Below are 21,238 nucleotides of genomic sequence, written 5' to 3'. Positions count from 1 at the left end.
TCAACTAGCTAACTATTTTATTTAAATTTAAATTTATATTTTAATTCAAATTTTAAAATTCAGATTCAGATTGCGAATCACTTTGAAATGATAAAATTGGAAAAGATCATTTTTTTTTGAATTTTTGTATTTAACTTGCCGCATATAAATAAATTAAATTGCAATATTTTTTGTGTGTTTGTATTACTTATACAAATTATTGCAAACAAAGCCTCAATAAAATACACTGTACTTGAGTTGAATTTGAAAACAATTTCAATTGTGTATAAGTATTGTTGTGCGAATAGTATAGCAATTCAATTTAGAAAAAAACATAGACAAAATGTGAAAAAAAAATATAAAAACAAAACTACAAAATTTAAGTATTCTCTTTCAATCAATTGTTTTTTATTGTGTGTACATACATGTGTGTCATGCATGTAGCATGTTGTTGTAAATATAAAAACTATGATAGTTGCAATTTGAAAATTTGCTGATTATAATAACAATTGATTGAATGTAAATAATGGGGGAATAAAAAAAGAAAAAGAAAAAAAAAATAATATCATCCCGTTAAAAAATTTTGTTTTTTTTTTCCCTGTTTTACTTGCAGTTTTTTATTTGCAAAGTTCATCAAATCTCTCTTTCATAATCTATTTTAACACAACTTCTTCTAAAGGTATTAGTAAATTGTCTCTTCGATTTATAATAAATGAAAAGAGAGAAAATTTGTAGTTTAATTTATAGAGAGAAATACTGTACGAACTTGTAATGAGCGTAAAATGATCAGCAATTTACTAACACGACAGTTTTGTACGACAACGGATAATCGACAAGCAAATGAGTACAATAATAGTTGAGCTGTTCCTGTCATGTGCTCATGATTATTGAGAAATAATGAATGCGTTGTAATTTGAATTGCCATTGAGTATTAACTTTTTTGGTCTCTGTTTGTGAGGTGTATAAGAGGTAGAAAGAATGAAGTAAAATGTGTGTGTACGGTAGTGTACTAACTAATAAATACACTGTGAATTATAAAGCTTAATGGCACTACTCTGTCATGAGATGTTTAAAACTGAACAGATTATATTTGAGTAACACAATTGAAATAAAGGTCGAACAGGAATATTCATTAAATTTAATATTTGTATTAATGTTATTGTTGAATAAAATTTAAAATTGAAAGCCGCTTTTGAAAGAGAGAGAGAGAGAGAGCGAGGAAATTCTGTAAGAAAACAATAACATAAGAGCGGGTATTTTTTGTAAATCAAATCAAAACAGAAGTGAGAGAAATCTTAATATTCATAATAAATGTATTGCGATGCGTATAAGTTCGTATAACATAATTCGTAATGAAACTTAAAAGTGACAATATACAAAATAATTTATACGTCAAGATTTGTCAATAAATTTTCTTTTTTCCTCACGTATCTACTGTCAACTTTTGACCAATTCAGAGTGCTTTCTAAATAATAAATTATGTTCAATAATAAATTTATAACTGTTATATTTTTATACATCTAAAATATATTGCCTGTTATCTCACAATTCATTGGATCAACTAAAATTTGGTTTTCTATTTCTGTTATGTACTTTTTGTTTTAGTATTTGCTTTGGCTAGGCGTGAAATATTTAATTTCTAGCAGTAGTAGTAGTATGCATATATGTATGTAGATATTTGTACATATTGTAACTAAATATTTACTGACTGGAAATTATGCATATTTGGTATATGCTTATTTTATACAGAAAGCTTAAACTTTGAATTTGCGGTTTTTTAAACAAATATGGCAAGAAAACAAAAATAGAAATGTCATATTTGCGGGTGATTTCTGTATATGTATATTTTTTGACGTTACAAATTAATATTTGTTTATTCTTAATCTTAAAAACAAATATAACAAACTATGTTTACATGTGTTTAAATTCTTACAATTAAAATTATTTATTTTATTTTCTTTTATTTATTTTAGAATTGTGTATTAATTTTAGAATTATTTATATTTGTTATACATTGTATAACAATTTTATGTTTACTTCTGTTTCTGTTTATTTGAAATATTTTAAAAATTAATTAATAGATTTATTAATTAGATTTTGCAAAATTCACCATTATTCTTGTGCTACTACACCACTGTATTTTTGAAAACGTACTGTGTTCTCCGCATAAACCTATAAAGAGTTGAAAAAGATGTTTCAAATGGTGTATTATTTTTATACACTAATCATATTTATATGTGTATGCCTATATAGATTTGTGTGTATATGTGAAGTAATTTAAGATAAAATTTACCCCATATTTACAAAAAATTTAGATCAAAATTTTCTAATTTCCACAATACGTATATATGTAGTTAGAGGCTCGTCTCAGTTATACCACAAATTAAAATAAAATAGTACAGCATTTATTATTACGCTCATTATTACATACACATATAAAATATGAACATATATATGTATGTGTACAATACCTGTCTCGCAATAGTCAGATTTTAAATAACAGAATTCACCAAACAAAATTGTTATTTAAATAAAAATACGCTATAGTAAAAAGGTGGAGAGATAAAATGGGAAAAGTAAAAAAATAAAAACAAATAAAAGAAAATTTTAATTACATTAACACACCTGACACCCACCTGGTCTAATCATTTTATATTTGTATAGTAATTATTATTATTATTGCCATTATAGTCTCGTGTTCTATATGACGAATAAAAATTGAAGGAAAAAAAAATTGTTTTCCTTTTCTGTTTTTGTATGTACCCTTTATCTTTTTTTTAAATTTTTACTTTTCATGTAATACAATAATCGAGTCAATCGAGAATTTTTTATATTTTAAAATATTATCATTGATTTTATTTTCAGATAACAGTTGATTTTAAAAACATACCAATTTATGTGTTAACACTCTGACATTTTACTCACTCTCTAATTTTATTTACTTACTTACCTTCATGAATTGTAAATACTGTGACATTTGACATTTGCTCATGAATTGTAATGACTCTGATATTTTTGACATTTGACATATGACAGATGCTTAGTTCATGGTGAATTTAGATTTAGTTAAACCTAACTCATTATTTTATAAATCATTAATGAAATTCTTTTAATATTAATTAAAAATATTAAGTATTAAATTTTCGATTTTGAATTTTTGAATTTTACTCCCAATTTTCCACAACATTGATAATTTATAATAATGTCACTTTTACTCGCGCTTTCCATGTCATGGTGAATCGTTATATGCCTTCTGTTAATAAAGGATAAAACGTATAATCTGAGATTCTTATAAAAATAAACAATATGGTTAAAAACCGTAATATAGAATATTTAATTTAAAATTTCACGTACACGTACGTGTATGGGTATATATGTATGTAGAAATAATCGCGTAAATATACTGAAAATAAAGCCATATACAGCAATATACATACTATACATTATACATACTATATGACGTACATGAAGTATAATTTAAAATGACAATTAAGAAAATGTTAAATTGCTTTTTATGATTAAAGTATTATAATATTGTAGACATGTACACGTAATTGTATATGTATATATAGAATATACCCATATGCATAGAGTACCCACATGTATTAAAATAATTACTTTATGTATCTTAATATTTTTCTTATGTACGGGTATATAGGATTATGTACTTATGTATGTAGAATATATATGTATTATGGTACTTGAGACGCTTAAAACAGAAATTAGAAAAAAAATATTTCACAAATTATACAATAATATGATTGTGGCATATATCTATGTCTATATACCATAATACAAATAAAATCAGCGAACACATATTTGTACAAATATGGATAAATTGTTATACGTTTTTAGAATTTTATAAAGAAATTCTAAAATTTTAATAATCTAAATAAAGAGAACTCAAAATTAAAATCAGAAAACAAGAAGAGAAAAAAAAAATTGATTGAGGTTATTGGCCGTCGTTTCTAATTAATTGAGTAAATTGTTATTATTTTTACCCTTTTCTGTCTTTCTTACATAGATTTTCTGTCATTTGAATATTAATTAATAAAATAAATTCTGTGTATGTATTTGTTTTTAATTTCTTAAATATATAAAATCGAATCATAAAAATAAATACATAGATATTGAATAAAGGATAGAAAGTAATTACGCAACAAGAGAATTCGCGTTGTGAGGGTAATTACGCGATTAAAGTAATTATGTGATAATGGTAAATATGCAATGAGAGTAAATGTAGTAGATTCCTATAAAGAGTAATTTAAAGCAATTTTAGTTGCTTGATTTTTCACTTCTGAATTGAAATTTACATGAAAGTTTATGAGAATAATATTATTTTGCTCTGACAAGATGGCACTTTTTGAGAATTCTTAGGAAGCTAAAAAACAAAGAAGAATAAAAGGTAAATTTTATTTTTATTCTAAATATTTTTATTTTTAATGTTTTAAATTAAAACTAAGTAAAATTTGTACCAGAGCGCAGAAAGATAGACATTTTCATAATGACACAGAAAGGAAAAAAAATGTTGAGTGAGTGAAAATAACTATGATCTGCCAAATTAAAAATATTATTAGAAACTCATATTGCTGAGTCTTTAACCATACAACTTCAGTCTATATACATAAGATGTATTTAAAAATTAAAAATTTGAAATAGAAATTGAAAAAACGTGAGAATTAACGAAGGTTCATGTTCAAATTTCAAATTAGAATTTATGTTTTGAAAATAAGGGAATGTTAATTTTAATGTAACATGTGAATTAAATGAGATTCATAAAGAGAGGAGGAGTTATGTTATGTTGAAATTGTTTGTTATTTAATAAAATCACCACAAATGATTATATTAAGAATTTTACTGCTATGCTACTTAAGAAAGAGGTTAAAGAGTTAATATTAAGAGATCTTTTTAATATTAAAATCTATACTAAAAATTTTTCTCTCAATTTCGTACAATAATGCTTGTATCGAGCCATAGGCATACTATTGCAGGCAACTCATATTGTGCCAAGCTTTTTCTATTTACTTTGTAAAAATTTTAATTATAAACAGTATGATTTTCCATTGTGCGTTCAAATAGTATGTATAGCGTCTATTATCATTGCTTTTAATATAGAAAGAAAGCAACATTAAGTCGCATATTCAGCATTATAAAAAAAAATCACAATTCAACCGTTTTTTTTTTGCCCATTTTTCATTTTCTTGTTTTTTTATTACTTTTTTTTATCCTATTATTATTATTTTTTATTGTTATCCTATTAAAGTGTCAAAGGGCACAAATTTATTTTCATCATCATAACAGCGTATATATAAGCATACACACATATTTTTCTGTGTTTCTATCGAGTTATATAATATACGTACGTATATCAGTAGTAATAATAAAATAGAAATAGAAGCGGCAGCGCACATAGTAGGCTTTAATATTTATTAAAAAAAAAAATTTATCATTATTCGTACATTTTCTATTCCTTCACATTTCTCTCCCACTCCTGCTCAGATGTACTCTCTCAGCATACTATTGTAGTGTATTCTGCATGTGTTCTATATTTTATACTAGTAAAAAACGAAATTATGATATTATAAAGCAAGTGAAAGCTTTTAAAATGTTTTATTGTACACAAAAACAAAAAATCATAAAAAAAATTAATAATAACTGTATTTTTTGTATGCGTGTACAGTACAGTACAGTAAGAAATTTGTTATTTTTATTATTATTATTATTATTTTTGTTATTATTATTGTGTACAGAATAGAAAACTAAGACCAAAAAAAAAAACATTAAAGCATTGTTGAACTTAGGAAAACTTATAGGTTAATTGAATAGGAAAACAGCAATAATACAATAAAATAGGGAGTGTATATGTGTGCGTGTGCATATTTGTACATATAATAAGAAATTTTCTAATATAACAATTTTTAAATTAATAATACTTATAACAACAATAAAGTCGAAAATGAATTATATAAATGTTATATAATAAATATTAATTATAATGGTTATGTTTTGTTTTTTGATTTCATATTATATAAAAAATCCTATAGCAATCAAAAATGTTGTATTTAACATGTTCTTTTCATAGGTATTTAATTTGCGAATCTTTCGTAGACAGTAAAATTCGCAATAATTTAGTTCCTGCGTTATTCCTATTGGAAACTTGGCGAAATTTGTTCGAATTCAAAAATTTTCAACCTTTTCCAATTTTTTTCTAAAACTTCAAATTTCAGAATTAATTTCAGAATTTTTTTAATGTTTTTGCATATTTTTTTTTTTTATGAAAATTTATTTCTTATAGCTATTGTGAATTTGATGAAATTTTCTTATTATTCATGGAATATTTAAATTAATTCTGAAATGTACTTGGTAAAAGTATAATTAAACAAATATATAATAAACAATTAAATTTGGGATGTACATAATATTTTTTAATAGTAAATTTAAATGTATTCCGTCAAAATATAGTATATTTTAATATTGCATATTACTGGGGGCACTTATAAAGAATCTAATATAAAAATGAATAATATTATTATAATTTCTTCTCACATTCTCTTTTCTTATTTTTCTCCTCATTCTCATTCACTCATTGAATAAATTGATTTGGCGTTTCACAATATTTAACAATTACAAATTGCGCAATATTAAAACCGCCCCTCTATATATTCATTTATTAAAAAACAAAATAAAACTAATTCGCCCCTGTTCTAAACTATACGACAAACGATTGCATTCACAAAGGAATTCAAATTGACATATAGAATAATAGCAGTAATATCCTATTCACAATATTCTTATAATTTAAATAGTAAACAGTTTTTTTTTTTTATATTATATACACAAATACAAATTACTAATATAATAAATGAATGATAATTACATTTTAACACGCCAAAATATTATTAAATTATAAAAAAATTCAATGACCTCTCTTTTTGACTGCACCTTTTTACAAACGAATATTTGTTATACATTTTACAATTTTCATTTTAGTTTTCTCCCTAAATTTTATAAAAATTTCTAATAAAATTTATTCTGGTTACATAATTCGTAAAATTTATTTTATTGATATTGGAAAACTTTTTTCATTCTTTATTACCGAAAGCAATGAATGTACACTTTTAAACTACTATACTAGCTACTTGCCTATTAAAATTATTACAGAAAATTTAAAAAGAGAAAAAAAAATTTTTTTCTGTTATAAAAAACTTTGTTTTGGCTACAAGGAAAAGAAGACATAGACGAAGGAAAAGGTTAAAAAAAAATTTTTTAAAATAATTCATTTTTTTTTTTTGTTTTTTTAGTTTTTTGGCATCTTAAAGCGTAAACAGGAAAATTTAAAAGTCGCAGACATAATCTACACCCAAAACTTTAGTGTTTTAAAAAGGGTTTTTTTTTCTCTTTGTGCTTTTTTTTTTAAAGTCTTGTTGGCAGCAACCAGCAACTCTTTCTTATGTACAACTATTATACCGCAATTGTGTATTTTTTATCATTATTTTTGTGTATATAAAAGTTATATTGTGAATTAAAGAGCAATAAGAGCAATAACAATGTCAAAAGAGAAAGAGAGAAAAAAAATGGTTATTTTCTTCCTGTATTAAGTTTTTTTTGTTTCCTCGCTTTTTTTTTATTATTTAAGAAAAAAATTTCTCTCTATTTTTTTTTTGTCTTCTTTTATTTTCTTATTTTTTTAAGTTGAAAATGAGTTCTTTGTCGCCACTTTATTTCGTATATAAAAGAGATCTTTCGCGTATAAGTTACGAGATGGTGGCGCACTCTTAAGAAAAGAAAAGAAAAATAATTTTTTTTTTGTTTTTATTTCTTTTCAAAAAATATTTTAAATAGTAAAAAAAATTTACAAAAAAAAAAAGCTTAAATCATCACTTTTTTTTTTTTTTGTGTTTTCTTTTCATAAATTGCAATTCAATGCATCTTTTTTTTTGACTTTCTGAACCGTTTGCACCTTTACAAATGTTGAAGCAAACAGTGAGATAAACAGAATGTTTGCGTGGTTGATGATTATTTAAAAGAAAAAAATATAATAGAAAATCTCATGAGAATGAACGAAAGAGTTATGAAAGAGGAAAAGAAAGAAAAGAAAACTATTCAAATATTTTTGTTTTTCCTAAAGTTAATTCGCACCCTTGGCAGTATACTTTTGATTGAAATTCCTTTACATATTTGTAAAAAATTTTAAAAAATTTAATAAAATAATTCATAAAGTCTTTGATTTTTATTTATTTTTATAAACTAATAAATATATTCAAACTTAATGTTAATTTAATTAATTCAGCAATTAAATGCATATAGCTGAATATAGTTAAAATTACATCTGTATATTTTTATTATTAATAAATGAATTTATTGCATTTCTACAATAAACAGTATTATTATAATAGGCTTATGATAATAAATAATTCGTAAAATCTATCGTATACAGTAATATGATTTTTTAATTGCTGAATAAAAGTATACTGTATACTTGCATTAATTAGTAAATGCCTTATTATCAATCTATAATTATCTGGTTTTTGATGTTATAAAAACTGATTATGGATTTGATAATTTTAATTATATAATTTTTACAGTTTTCCTAAACAAGAACTAAAATACATAATAGACTTGAGAAATGTAGAATTGTTAATTTTAACGAGCAAACTATAAAAATAAAGAACTTTATAGTTATAATTAATTATTTTCAAATATAATTTGCAATAAATTGAAATATTATAAGCCGCCATTTTAAAATTGCAGTAATATTGTGTTAATATACAATTCAGTGATTAAAACTTATAAACTGATTTGTGTATTAATACCGTGTTGCCGTACAATTTTGAAATCAGAACTCGATCAAAATTTATAAGCTGAATACTGTATTTTTACATAGTTTTGAAGTCGTGGAATTGTTATCTGTAATCGTTCCGAATCGAAATTAAGAAGTCCGAAATCAAAAATCGATATTAATAAACTTTGAAAATCGAGAATCGAAACGAATTTTTTTGTAAGATTTCATTAATTATGTTAACTTCTTACTCAATAACAATTTTGACATATTCTGATGTCAGACTTACAAAAAATATATTACATAATTCAGCAATTAAAATTTATAAGCTGAATTGAATAGTATAATTGTTATTTGAATGTCATTGATGTTGCCGTGCTAAATTGATCAATTTATTTCCGAATTATCAAAGATATTTATTTAAAAAAAAATAAATTAATTTTATTGAAAAATTTTATATGTCATAAATGCCATCAATTACGTCACACATATTAATGTATAACACATAACAAATGTCGTTTCTTTAAACTGTCATTTCTGAATGTTAAATTTGAAACATAAGAAATTGAGAAATTTTCAATATTAAATCTCCTAACATTTTCAATCATATAAGAGTTATTAAACTGACATCTATATAACAATTATGTAACTATTGGAAAAGCAATGGGGGAAAAATTAATTAAAAAAAAAAACAAAAAAATTTTTATTAACCTCAAAATTAAAAATCGTTTTACATTGTAAATTTATTTTATTTTTGTTCACTCAAAATCGATTTATCATATTGCAAGAAAATTTTATTATTACGAAAATTTTGAAACCACGAAAATCTCATTTAATAATAATGAAGGTACTCTAAATACAATCTTACATTTACATACATATCAACATGTATTTCTATACACATATATACTACTGTAACGCTTTAAATATACAATAGGTAAAGCGAAAAAAACAAAAAAATTTTATTAAAATTTCTACTTAAGAAACAATGAATCATCCACAACATTTAAAAAATTATAGTCTTAATATGGTGAAAGATGTCAAGGAAGTAAAATTTTTTTTTTAAATTTAAAATAAAAATCTAGCTAAACTATAAGATATTTGTGAGTAATTTTGATCTGATTAAACAGAATTGGAACCCTTATTTTATTTCTATTTTGCTCTAAATACTAATTTCATTAGTCAGTCGGACAGCTTAGGATTCGGTAATTAAATTCCAAGAAAAAACTCTTAAATTTAGACTTAACGACAATTTCATTTTCATTCAGCAATTCAAACTTTACTGCTGAATTGATAAATAAGAGTGACGTGACGTATGGTCCGTGTATTCTGTGTTAAGGCGTAGACGTGTAAGCAACTGAAATGTTGCTTACACGTCTACGTTAACGTGCCATGGGGCATGTTAAAATAGTTATTTGTATAACTTGTGGGATTCCATCTTAAAATTAAATGCCGTACTATGTGTGTGTATATTTGATTGATTGATAATGACGGCATTTCTATCATTTTTACCACTTCTTAAATATTTTATAGAAATATTATGATTTAATAAATTTTAGAATTAAAGGATCTTATGTTATACAACAATTTACTGTGTTATAAACAGAAGAACAAATCAAAATATCAAAATACCAAAGTAGCACAACCAAAAAAAAAGCATAAATAAGCGATTCTTTTATATTTTTCTCTTTAATTTTTCGATTTTATATTTTCACCTTAAGAGTTAACATTAAAAATTTCAAGACTCAAAGCATCTTAAAAGCTTTTCCAATGATCTTTAAACTTTATTATACTTCAAGAGTTCAAAAGTGTATTCAAAAAGCCTTTATTAACGAACTTCTAACGGTGATCAAGATAAGCTTTCGGTAGTTATTTTGGTTATTAAAAATAAGAAAAAATAAAAAAATTTGTTAATCAAATTCAACTTTTTAGTAATGGTGAAAATAAAAAAATTTTAACAGCATTAACTATAATTAAAATTGCCTAAATTTTGGCGTATTCATTTACATTCATAGATTTGGTAAAATTTTGCTAATTTAAAATAGAAAATTTGACAATATTGAATTTAAAATTTTTTTTTGTTTTGCGAAATTTTTTTTAGATTAAAATTTAATTAGTTAGGCTAATGAATTCAGAAATTGTCTATTAAATTTTAAAATACTAAAATTTTATTGCATACATTTAGGGATATGAAAATATCAATATTAATTTTTATTGTGTTGCACAAACAATTAAACTAAATATTTAGTATTAAATTGAAAAATATTAATTAAAAAATGTATAATTAAATATAATTAAATATTTTATATGCATGTATTTCTGATTATTGGACCCCCCTTGGAAAAAATATAATGAAGCCCAACTTTTAAATTTGAATTTATAAATTTTAATTTTAAAATCTGTTAAATAAAAATATTAAAATAAATTAAGAATTATTTTTTTTTCATTATTTTTAATTATTAATGAAAATTTAGGGTGGGACATGTAAATTGATTTTTGATATATTTCATCCGGTTCTATAGATGAGTTCTTGTGATTCTATATGGATGTACATTTTCAAAACGTTTTGAAATTAAATAGGTATACAAATAGGTATACAAATATTTTTAATAATATCACTATATACAATAATTCTTGTGCCATAAAGTTTATTTGAAAATGAGCGGGTTGTGGTGCTATCCGATGTGATTTGCCCCATATTCCACTGTACATACCTTTTTTTTTTGATCGATTTTTAAAACTTGCTAACATACATACATATGTATGTCAAGAAAATAGTAATTCAAAAAGAAAAGCAAATTATAGTCTTAATAACATTTGGTTCTTTTATCGTCTTATATGAAATTACTGTGGTACTTGTACCTATTTAAGTCCCTATTTAAATTTATTTTGAAGATGAATTACTAATACAACGTGTAGTTGTTTAATTAACTAGTATTGTTCCACTAATAATATTAATTTTTTAATGGAAATTTCTTCGCACAACTGCAGAGCAGATGGATGACGTAATGAAAGGAACGAATTTGAAGTTAATTGCTGCAATATGAAATTCATTAGTTATAGAAGATTTCATTAATTTTCAAAAAAAAAAATATTTTTTTTTTATTGTATTTATTAAATTTTAAGTTCAAAATGTTGTTTTTAAATAAATTTTTCTCTTAATTTTTAATATTCTCGATTCTTCCTTTTATACCTAAGATCATCAATAATTTAATTATATTGAAAAATTTTGAAAAAATCTAAAAATATTTAAAATAACAAAAATAATAATAGAGGTAAAGCTACTTAAATTCAACAAATTCAATAACGAATAAAATTTGATGTTCTCCTAAAAATATGCAATTTTTTGTTTTTTTAATAAACACATTAAAAAGTTGTTATTAAATAATTTTTTTCAGAAATTTTAAAAAAAAATTAATTAAAAATAAAATTTTTTCCACTTTTAAATAAAATCAATTTAGATTCTACAACAAAAAACAATTTCGATTTACATATTTTGTGTAGGAGAAACAAAGTGTCAAATTTAAATTATTGAGCACCATAAGTCTGCAATTTGTAAAAATTGAATTTATGCAAGTCAAGAAAACGGGCTCTCATATTAAAAAATTCAATTAAATCCCAAATTATTCATAGTCTTTTAAACATTCTAGATTATTAAATTATTATCCTGAACTGATGGACTAAATTTAAGAATTTTAATTTAAATTAAAAATAATTATAAAATAAGTAAAAAACTTCCAATTTTCAATATAAAATTATTTTGTATTTATAATTATATATTTTTTTTTTTTGTTCCTCATATATATTATTTACAATTCAAATAAACAGAATATTTATTTAAAAATCAAAAAAAAATTCCAAAGTCTTGTACCATGATTCAAAATTACAAGAAAAAAAAAAAAAATTTAAAAATTAAAAATTAAATTTTGTTTTTTTTCTTCTTCTTGTTCCATTGACTTAATAACGACGTCTGTTTCTGTATACACGACGATTTCTGAATACACGACGTTTTGCTGTTTTATAACGATAACCATCATCTTGTGAGAATGTATGTGCTGGTTCTACATCAACTGTATCATATGATACAGCTGGTTGTTCATAATGTTGTACAACTGGTGCTGGTTGTTCATAATGTACAACTGGTGCCGGAGCTGGTTGATATGATACATGATGTTCTTGTATTGGTGGTAAATATTCATTTGATAATTGACCGGCAGCAACGGCAATTAAACAAAGTGCAGCAACAAATTTATACTGTAAAATAAACAAATATATATTTTTTTTTTAAATAATCCTTTTTGGAATTGTAATATTATTAAAATTTTACAATAATATCTTTAATTATTTTAAATATTTAATAAACTAACCATTTTTATTAAGTTTTTTTTTTTTACAAAAAGGTTGTGTGTTTCAAATAGTCAAACAATTTTGAATGTGCTGAATATGAATTTTGTTCTTGAATTTATAGTGAAATTTTTTTTTTAATTGTTTGGCAATAGCAATATGTATAACAGTTTAAAATTAACACTCCTTCTATATAATAAATTTAATTTATCTTTAAATATTGGGCTATAAATCTTTAAATTCTATATATATATATATTATAATTTACTTATATAATACAAGTGTATTCCAAAAAAAAATACAAAAAACAAAATCAAAAATTTGATTAAATTTATGATGAAGAAATGACATAAAAGTTATAGAACAGTTAAAATGTTTGTTAAATTTTTTGTGTTTTCTTATTTTTTTTTTTGTTGCCATATAAGTAGTTTAAATATTATAAATAAAAAAAAATTCATCTTTACACCGGTTTTATTTATAAAGATCACACCTTCTTAAATTGAAAAAATTTAAAAAAATTCTTAATTTCATTTTTTATTGAAAAGCGAAATTTTGAATTTTTTTTTCTTTTTTATTGATTTCCTCTTTTATTTTAATGAAAATTTTAACAAAACAAAAAAAAATCAAACTCGTAATATGAAAGTGAATTTGATTTTTTCTTTTGTTATTTTTTTTTTTTTTTTTGGTCATCAAACAAATTTATTGGACATTAAATTTCATCACATCAAGCATTTTTTCTTGTTTATTGTTTTGTTTGTGTTCTTGTCTCTTTTTTTTTTAAATTAAGAGTAAAAATTTTTTTTTGTTAACCATAAATTCAAATAATTAGTTTTAGAACAGATTCTAATTTCGAGATAACAACAAATTAATTTTTATGTTTAATTTTTTATTATTTTTTTAATTATTTCTAATTTATTTATTTTTTTTTCTAATTTGGAAAAGTTTTTTGAACTTTTAATCGCAGTGTGAATTTATTAAAGTAAAAAAATTTCTATATTAGAAGTGATTGGAAACAAGAGATTTAAGGGAGTGTGAGGAGCGGAGAAAGGAGAGAGAGGAGAGAGAAGAGAACTTCATATTGTAGAAACTGCAATAAATTATTGGGGAAATATTGTCTTCCAAAGTGCTTGAGCTGAAATTTCGGTGACTCACTTCAAATTCCGTGTATTTAATTGTCAAATGTTAGTATTATTATACAGGTGTCAACTCCTATATGTAAGATTTTAACAATTTAAATTGCAATTAAATTAGTTTTACATGATCTACGTACAATATAATCTGAAAATAAGAAATTCTAATATAATCTCTGATATTGAAATGTTGAAATCTTGAAATTTGTATCAAAAATCTGTTTCTTTGGTTTTTCTGTCAAAAATAGTCTACCTCTCTCAGAAATTTCTCTCTCCAGATGGACTATTACCGTCAAATTGAATTTGTGAATCTAATTTCGTTTTGAATTGTTCTTGCTTCGGGTTATATCATATTACATTAGGGATGCGGGTCAATGTTTTTATCTGACATGGGTTGTTTTATTAGCAAAAATTAATTTTTATTTTAATAAAATGTAAATATACATACATGAGATATTCAAAATACGCTGCGTTATATGCATATGTGTAACAGTATAATTTTCACTGAAAAATTTCTGATTTTTGAATGACAATAATTATTTTACATCTTCATATATCTGAAAATATGGACAAAATTTCTACAAAGTGTCAGTTTAATAAATTTTTACATTGTTATTGCGTATACGTAATGCTTTAGTATACAAGAGAGAGAGAGAGAGAAACTGAAGTTTTGTTAATTCTCAAATTTCTCTTTTTTTGTCAATAATTTACTATAATATTCACTTTATTATTAATGTTATACAGTATTTTATAATATATACTCATGACAAATATAATGTTCAATAATTCGGCATTTCAGTTCGGTTATGACAAATCAAATTAATGCCATCAAACTGAGGTTTAAATTTACGAATTTATTAATTGAAAAAGTGTCGTTATGCATAAAGTTGCAGCTCATATGCCACCAATGCACAGTAATATAGGTTCTTAATTGCAAACCTGCAATTTATGCGCTAAATTTATAACAATTTATTATTGTACTATATCAAAACTCATAAGGTTAACACTACATCAAATCAAATTATTTTTAATGTCATTCTCTATATATACACTGGATTTATGTTAATTAAGCACGTGTATAATATATTATATTAGGCTTGTGCATATTAGGCATGTCCATATTGAGCATGTGCTTTTTAAAATACTAGATAAAATGTTAATTATATTATATTTGCTATATGTATTTAAAATTGATTTTGAATGCTTCATCTAGATATATTATAGGTAAATTAAATTCAAATTTTAAAAACTATTATAAATTTATTTCAAATGACTATTTTAAAATAAAATAAAAACTGAAAAAGAAAAAAAAAATCATTAAATTTTAAATTGGACATTATAGCTGATATAAATCTATATATGTAAAAAGAATTTATGTATTTCATTAACTTATATAAAAAAAAAACACAAACAAAACAAAATTTCTCACGAACTTGAAAAAATAAAAATTAACTTTATTAGGCTTAGTTTACCTTTCTTTTAATTATTTTTTAATTTATAGCTTAGAGTAGCCTCCAAACATAAAAATAAAATCTTTTTTATTTCTATTTTTTGTTTTCTTTTTTATTTAAATTGATGAAAGACATATGTGTGTACCTATATATTGTTTCTAATATGTGAATTTGTTGTAATAATTGGTTTGACAACAAATTCATTTTTGAAAATGTGTTTTTTTTTTATAATTAATGAATAGAAATTTAATTACATTTTAAGTAGAATTTATAACATTTTTATAAATTGGTAATTTAATTTAAAAAAAAATTAATAAATTGGCGGGAATGGCTGAATAAAATATTGGAAAAAAAAAATTAAATTCATTAAAAAACTACATGAGAATAAGAATAATATCGAATTACGAATAATTTTTATTTTCGATTTCTCTCTCATTTTGTTCAATTAAGAATTAAGAAAATTATTCAATTTTCCCCAATTGAATTTCTCATTTGTTAGTGTTGTCATATAATCATTATCGAAAAGAATACGTCTTTATTGTTAACATTTAAATGTTGGAGATAATAATTCGGAAAACATTCTCATTAGACAATTTATAATGCAATGCTCAATTTATATTATGAATATAAATGATTAAATTTTAAACTCATATTCTGTATATGTATACTCTTACACATATTCTCATTTCTCCGCTGCTTTTCTGTAATCCTAAGAGATTGTTTTTGTCGAAACATGAACGGCGGCAGTTGTAATTTGTAAATTGTTTTTTGACCAATATATTTACAAGTCATATGGTATTTTCTTTTATCTTTTTACAGTATATAATAAGCTAGCTCTGTAAAATAAGATTTTTTGACTTAATGTATAAATAATGAGATTCGAATGAAAAATATTAAGAAAAAATTAAATATTTTGTACCTTAGTATTCGATTCACTAAATGCTAATGAATGATGTATTTTCGAAATAAGGATTGCAAAAACAAGCCACACTGAAATATTTTTTCTTCTATTGTCGTTAAACTACCATACGTGCTAATGTAATTTATTATGAATTTGACATTCTCTTTAATTTTAGTACAATTGTTTTTCTCTTTTTCTTTTAAAAAATTTGAATTGAATTCAATTTTAGAGGTTTTCATAAAGCATCAATTTCAATATCAATTTATATTATTGTCTCCCAATGCTTGTCAAAAAAATATCAAAAAAAAATCTGCTCTATGAACAAATGAATCCAACTTTATAGTACTTTTTATTTATAGTACCTTCTTATTTAGTTTGTGCCTTACGCAATAGAAGTAACTCCTGTATTATTCGAAAATTATTAAGCGTCATTGTATGAATTTCATTTGAGAATTTTAAGAATATTTTGGTTTTTTTTTTCAAAAATATTTTGTGGTCAAATAATTTTTTTTTCTATGCAAATTTTGTATACACAATTATATTTGAATTTCATTCATAATATTTTTTTTTTGTCTATTTAATAATTAAATACAAAAATTTTTGAATAATTTAAAAAAGAAAGAAATTTTTCTTCAAACTTTTTAAATATTTTGAATTTTTTTTATTTATTTAAGTACAATGTATATGAAATGTATGAGAGTGCGTTTGTGTGTTTGTTTGAATAAATTTGAATGAATATTTTAATATTTTTAATTCAATAGCAAAAATTTTGTTGTAAATTTTGTTAAAGAAAAAATTGTTTTATGAATGAACGAATGAATGAATTTTACAAACAAGCGCCCAAAAATTAAAATTAATGAATTTAAAAAAAAATTCCCTTTTGTTTTATTTTATTTATTTATTCATATTTTTTTTTGGTTTTTTTATTTGTTTGTTTAAATTAATGGTTCATTATTATTATTAAAAAAAATTTTTTTTATGCTATAACCTTACATAGTGTTTTGACACAAAAATTGTAGTTAAAAACAAAAACATTAGACGAGTTTGACATTTTGTGTTAACGCATTAAAGTATTTAAAAAATTTATATTAACATTTAAATATTCTGTTAAAAATTAGATCAATTTACGTCAATTAATTTTAAATAAAAAATTACCTACAGTCGTATTAAGAATAAATATTATGAAAAGTTGGCAACATTTTTCCAAAAAAATGTATCCTAGCCTCAAAAATAATGTGCCGGAAGTATTAAAATTCTCAAAAAATATTTCTAGGGTGAATGGAGAGTAAATATCACATAATATAAGTTAAACACGCTTATACAGTTTGTTGAAAACTTAGTATGATTATTTATAATTTCGAAGACATGAACCACCACATTATTTCGTGTTATATTCTACGGTTTGTGTTTTAAATAGTGAGCCGTTAATATTTTTCAATTTCCAATGCACTAAAATTTGTTGTATGCGTTATGATGAAGTACGAGTACTTCATCATAACGCAGTATGACAGAGTTATTTCCAGCAATTGGAATATATCAGAAATAAAATCAATAACAAGTGAGTTGTTTGTGAAAATTATTTTTAATTAGGTTATGAAACCGAACCGAAGTCTTACATAAGATCTAATTGCATATTTTTCTCTTCTTCTTTAAAAATTATCCCATGGATCCCATGGATCATTTTAATTTAAACGTGGTATAGACGTCATCTAGGATATTTATTTATGCATAATTGAACATTTAAGTAAGAATCCTTGAATACTAACGAAAATTATGAATTTCCAATGCTTTAAAATTCATTAAAAAAAAAATCCTTGAGAATATTTTTTTTTTGTTTTTATTTTATACAAGAATCAAAAATTATTAGCACACGAGTCTAGATCATAATTTTTTTTTTTCGTTTTTTTTTCTCTCCCTTGTTCTTTTCTATTTCTGATATATTTTTGTTTATTGGTACTTAATTTGGTTTTTATAATTTTTTATTATTATAGGAAATTCCGGTTTTTAATTGATGATTTTTTTTTTGTTGGCTTTCATTTTGTGTCTTTATTCACCTCCGTGAATTTTTGTCCTCAATAATATTTTTTTTTGTTATTGTTGAATTTGATGAACTTTTTTGTTTTGTTCGTTGTTGTTGTTCGTTCACTCATTATATTATGGATATCTAAAATAATATGATAATATTTTAAAATATTAATTTATGGAAATTAGAAAATAAGAAAAAAAAAAAGAATATGTGATGAGCTTTGATATTGAACAATAACAAAATCAAGAAAGCAATTCATCTCAATTCAAAAAAGAAATAATGACATGTGATCTTATTTCACTTCACTCTCCGTTTTGCTTCATCCTTTCATAATATTATTTGGGAAACAAAGAATTTTTTGTTCTTTAAAAGAGCGCCTAATGAGCTTGTAAAAAATTGACAGCGTGCACATACTTATAATTTGTAAGAATTTGATTTGAAGGAATAATATTGAAATGTCATCTGCGAATAAATTATAGTAAAATAAAAAAAGGAAAATTTCTGTCAAATTTTACTATATATTGAGTTCATTAATAATTCTACAGAATTGCTGTTAAAATTTAAACTAATCGCTGACTGAAAATTTGGCATATGTAACAGTTTTATTTTTGATTCAAAATTTCACATTATGTGTGACAAACGTAAAACTACATATAAATAAACTGATATATTTAAAATTTAAAATTACCAGCTGCCACTCAAATAACCATTTTATATCAACTTCTTTGAGTTGAGGTCTACGATCATTTAAATAGATTTTTAATTTTCAACTACCCATTAGTAAATTAATATTAATTTTTTTTGTCATTTCTGATCTGATTAAGTTTTTCAAGATTAAAGACTCATACGAATTGTCATGGATAAGCCATTATCATAGTAACCTATACCTATCGGGTTTGTGTCTATGATAAAATTAAAATATCTTATTAAAATATTTATTATTTAACTACTGAAACACTTTATAAATTTTTGTAGAATGAGTTATGAATATTGTTAAAACACTTATGCTCACATCAAAAATATTAATCTATCTATATATAATATGAATGAGCAATCAGATTATATTTTGGACACGTTTTTTTTTTTGTTAAATTTTCAATATTCATTGAAAATAAAATTATGATCTAGTTTTTAAGAATTTCATTCATATATAGATGATAAAAATAAATCGAATATTGTAAATTTTATTATTTTATTAATTTGTTCTCACTTTTTAAATTTAAGAATTTATGATCAACAGCTAGCTCATCATACATAATATTAATAATTAACGTATATAATTTTAAATTTACTATTACTATGTATAACTATGTAGAATACGCGGTATATGTATATTCTATATATGTGGTTATTAATGCCTAATTCGGTTTCTAATATTATTTGAAATTAGTATAATATTATTCTATTTTTTGTATTATTATTATAATTATTTTTATAACTAATAACTATATAAGAGAAATAATAGAAGAGTAATGGAATTAGTAATGTATTAGTATCATTAGTATTACTAATTAGTATTGGTAATTTGTTAAATTTTAATGAAAAATGAAATGACAATGTCATTTAAAGTGTCATTTAAGAATTAGTTGTAAAAAATAAGCACTAATTCTCAAATAATTTTCTTCATCTGTCAAATTAGTGGGAGCAGTTTCATATACTGAATGAATGCGTACTGTTGCATATGTATGACAATAATCTCTTACATAGTGTAATTCAATCGGTTTACTCTTTTTAATTTTAACCTTTAGCTTTCAATTCTCTTAATATTTTATTGTCATACTTCAATTATTTCTGGAATTTAAGAGAAAACCAGTAAAAAAAATTACAATATTTTAAGTTTGAGAATTTTTTGAAATTTAATTCTCCTTTTTTTTGTTTTTTTTTGTAAATTTCAATGAGAATTTTTGAAAAGTCTACGCCATAAAATCTTATGTATAACAAGAGTCTAGCTTAAGCGTGTGTTTATAATAAAATATTTTATTATAACAATTTATCATATTGACTATATAATATAAATTTTTACAATTAATGCAGAATAAAAATATTGTAACCTGATATTTATAATGATTAATAATCAAAATTATATGACAATAAAAAATAAGAGTGATATTTATGGTTTTTAAGGAGTGGTTTCCGACCACCATATCCTTCATTTTTTTTTTGTGTTTTTTCATAATTTATAATTTAATTTTATATTAAAAAATATTTAATGATAATTATTTAAAAAAAAAAAATTTAAAAATTATTTATTTCTTAATAAAAAAAAAAATAAATATAAAAAAAATTTCAAATATTTTTTATAACAAAGCACTAGACATTTGGACGCTCTTTTTGCTCATTTCTTATTCAAAATTTTTGTTGTTATTATTTTTTTTTTCCCTCTGCTCATTTGCAATTTATCTTGTTGATGAAAAGTTGTATTATAAGTAGTTATTAAAATTTTACTGATAAAAAATATTATTGTTGCTTTTATATACTTGAGTCTAATGGTGGCAAAAAAAAAATTAAATTTAATGAATTAATTTTTTTGTAAGAATTTTAAAATCAAAAAGCTGCTTGGCTTATTAAAACTCAAAAAATAAAATTTACGTTTTCTGTTATCATAAAAGTTCTTCAAATTTTTTTTTC

At 22.7% G+C, this 21,238-nt stretch overlaps 2 protein-coding genes across 9 annotated transcripts in view; one reads left to right on the top strand and one right to left on the bottom strand.

Moving 5' to 3' along the window:
• The window catches only part of LOC129612786 (prominin-like protein), a 173,374-nt gene that overhangs the window by 72,955 nt on the left and 79,181 nt on the right, over positions 1-21,238 (top strand). The gene's annotated exons all lie outside the window — the stretch shown is intronic.
• The window catches only part of LOC129612746 (uncharacterized), a 47,948-nt gene continuing 39,425 nt past the window's right edge, over positions 12,716-21,238 (bottom strand). Inside the window, exon 5 of the mRNA XM_055526505.1 lies at positions 12,716-13,012. Within this exon, the coding sequence (XP_055382480.1) occupies positions 12,716-13,012 (297 nt within the window). The remainder of the gene's footprint in view (positions 13,013-21,238) is intronic.

Source organism: Condylostylus longicornis, unplaced genomic scaffold (genome assembly GCF_029603195.1).
Source record: "Condylostylus longicornis isolate FDR11 unplaced genomic scaffold, ASM2960319v2 ptg000077l, whole genome shotgun sequence".
Classification (NCBI taxonomy): domain Eukaryota; kingdom Metazoa; phylum Arthropoda; class Insecta; order Diptera; family Dolichopodidae; genus Condylostylus; species Condylostylus longicornis.
The sequence above is the reverse complement of the archived record's forward strand: the minus strand, read 5'-3'. Positions and strand labels throughout refer to the sequence as shown.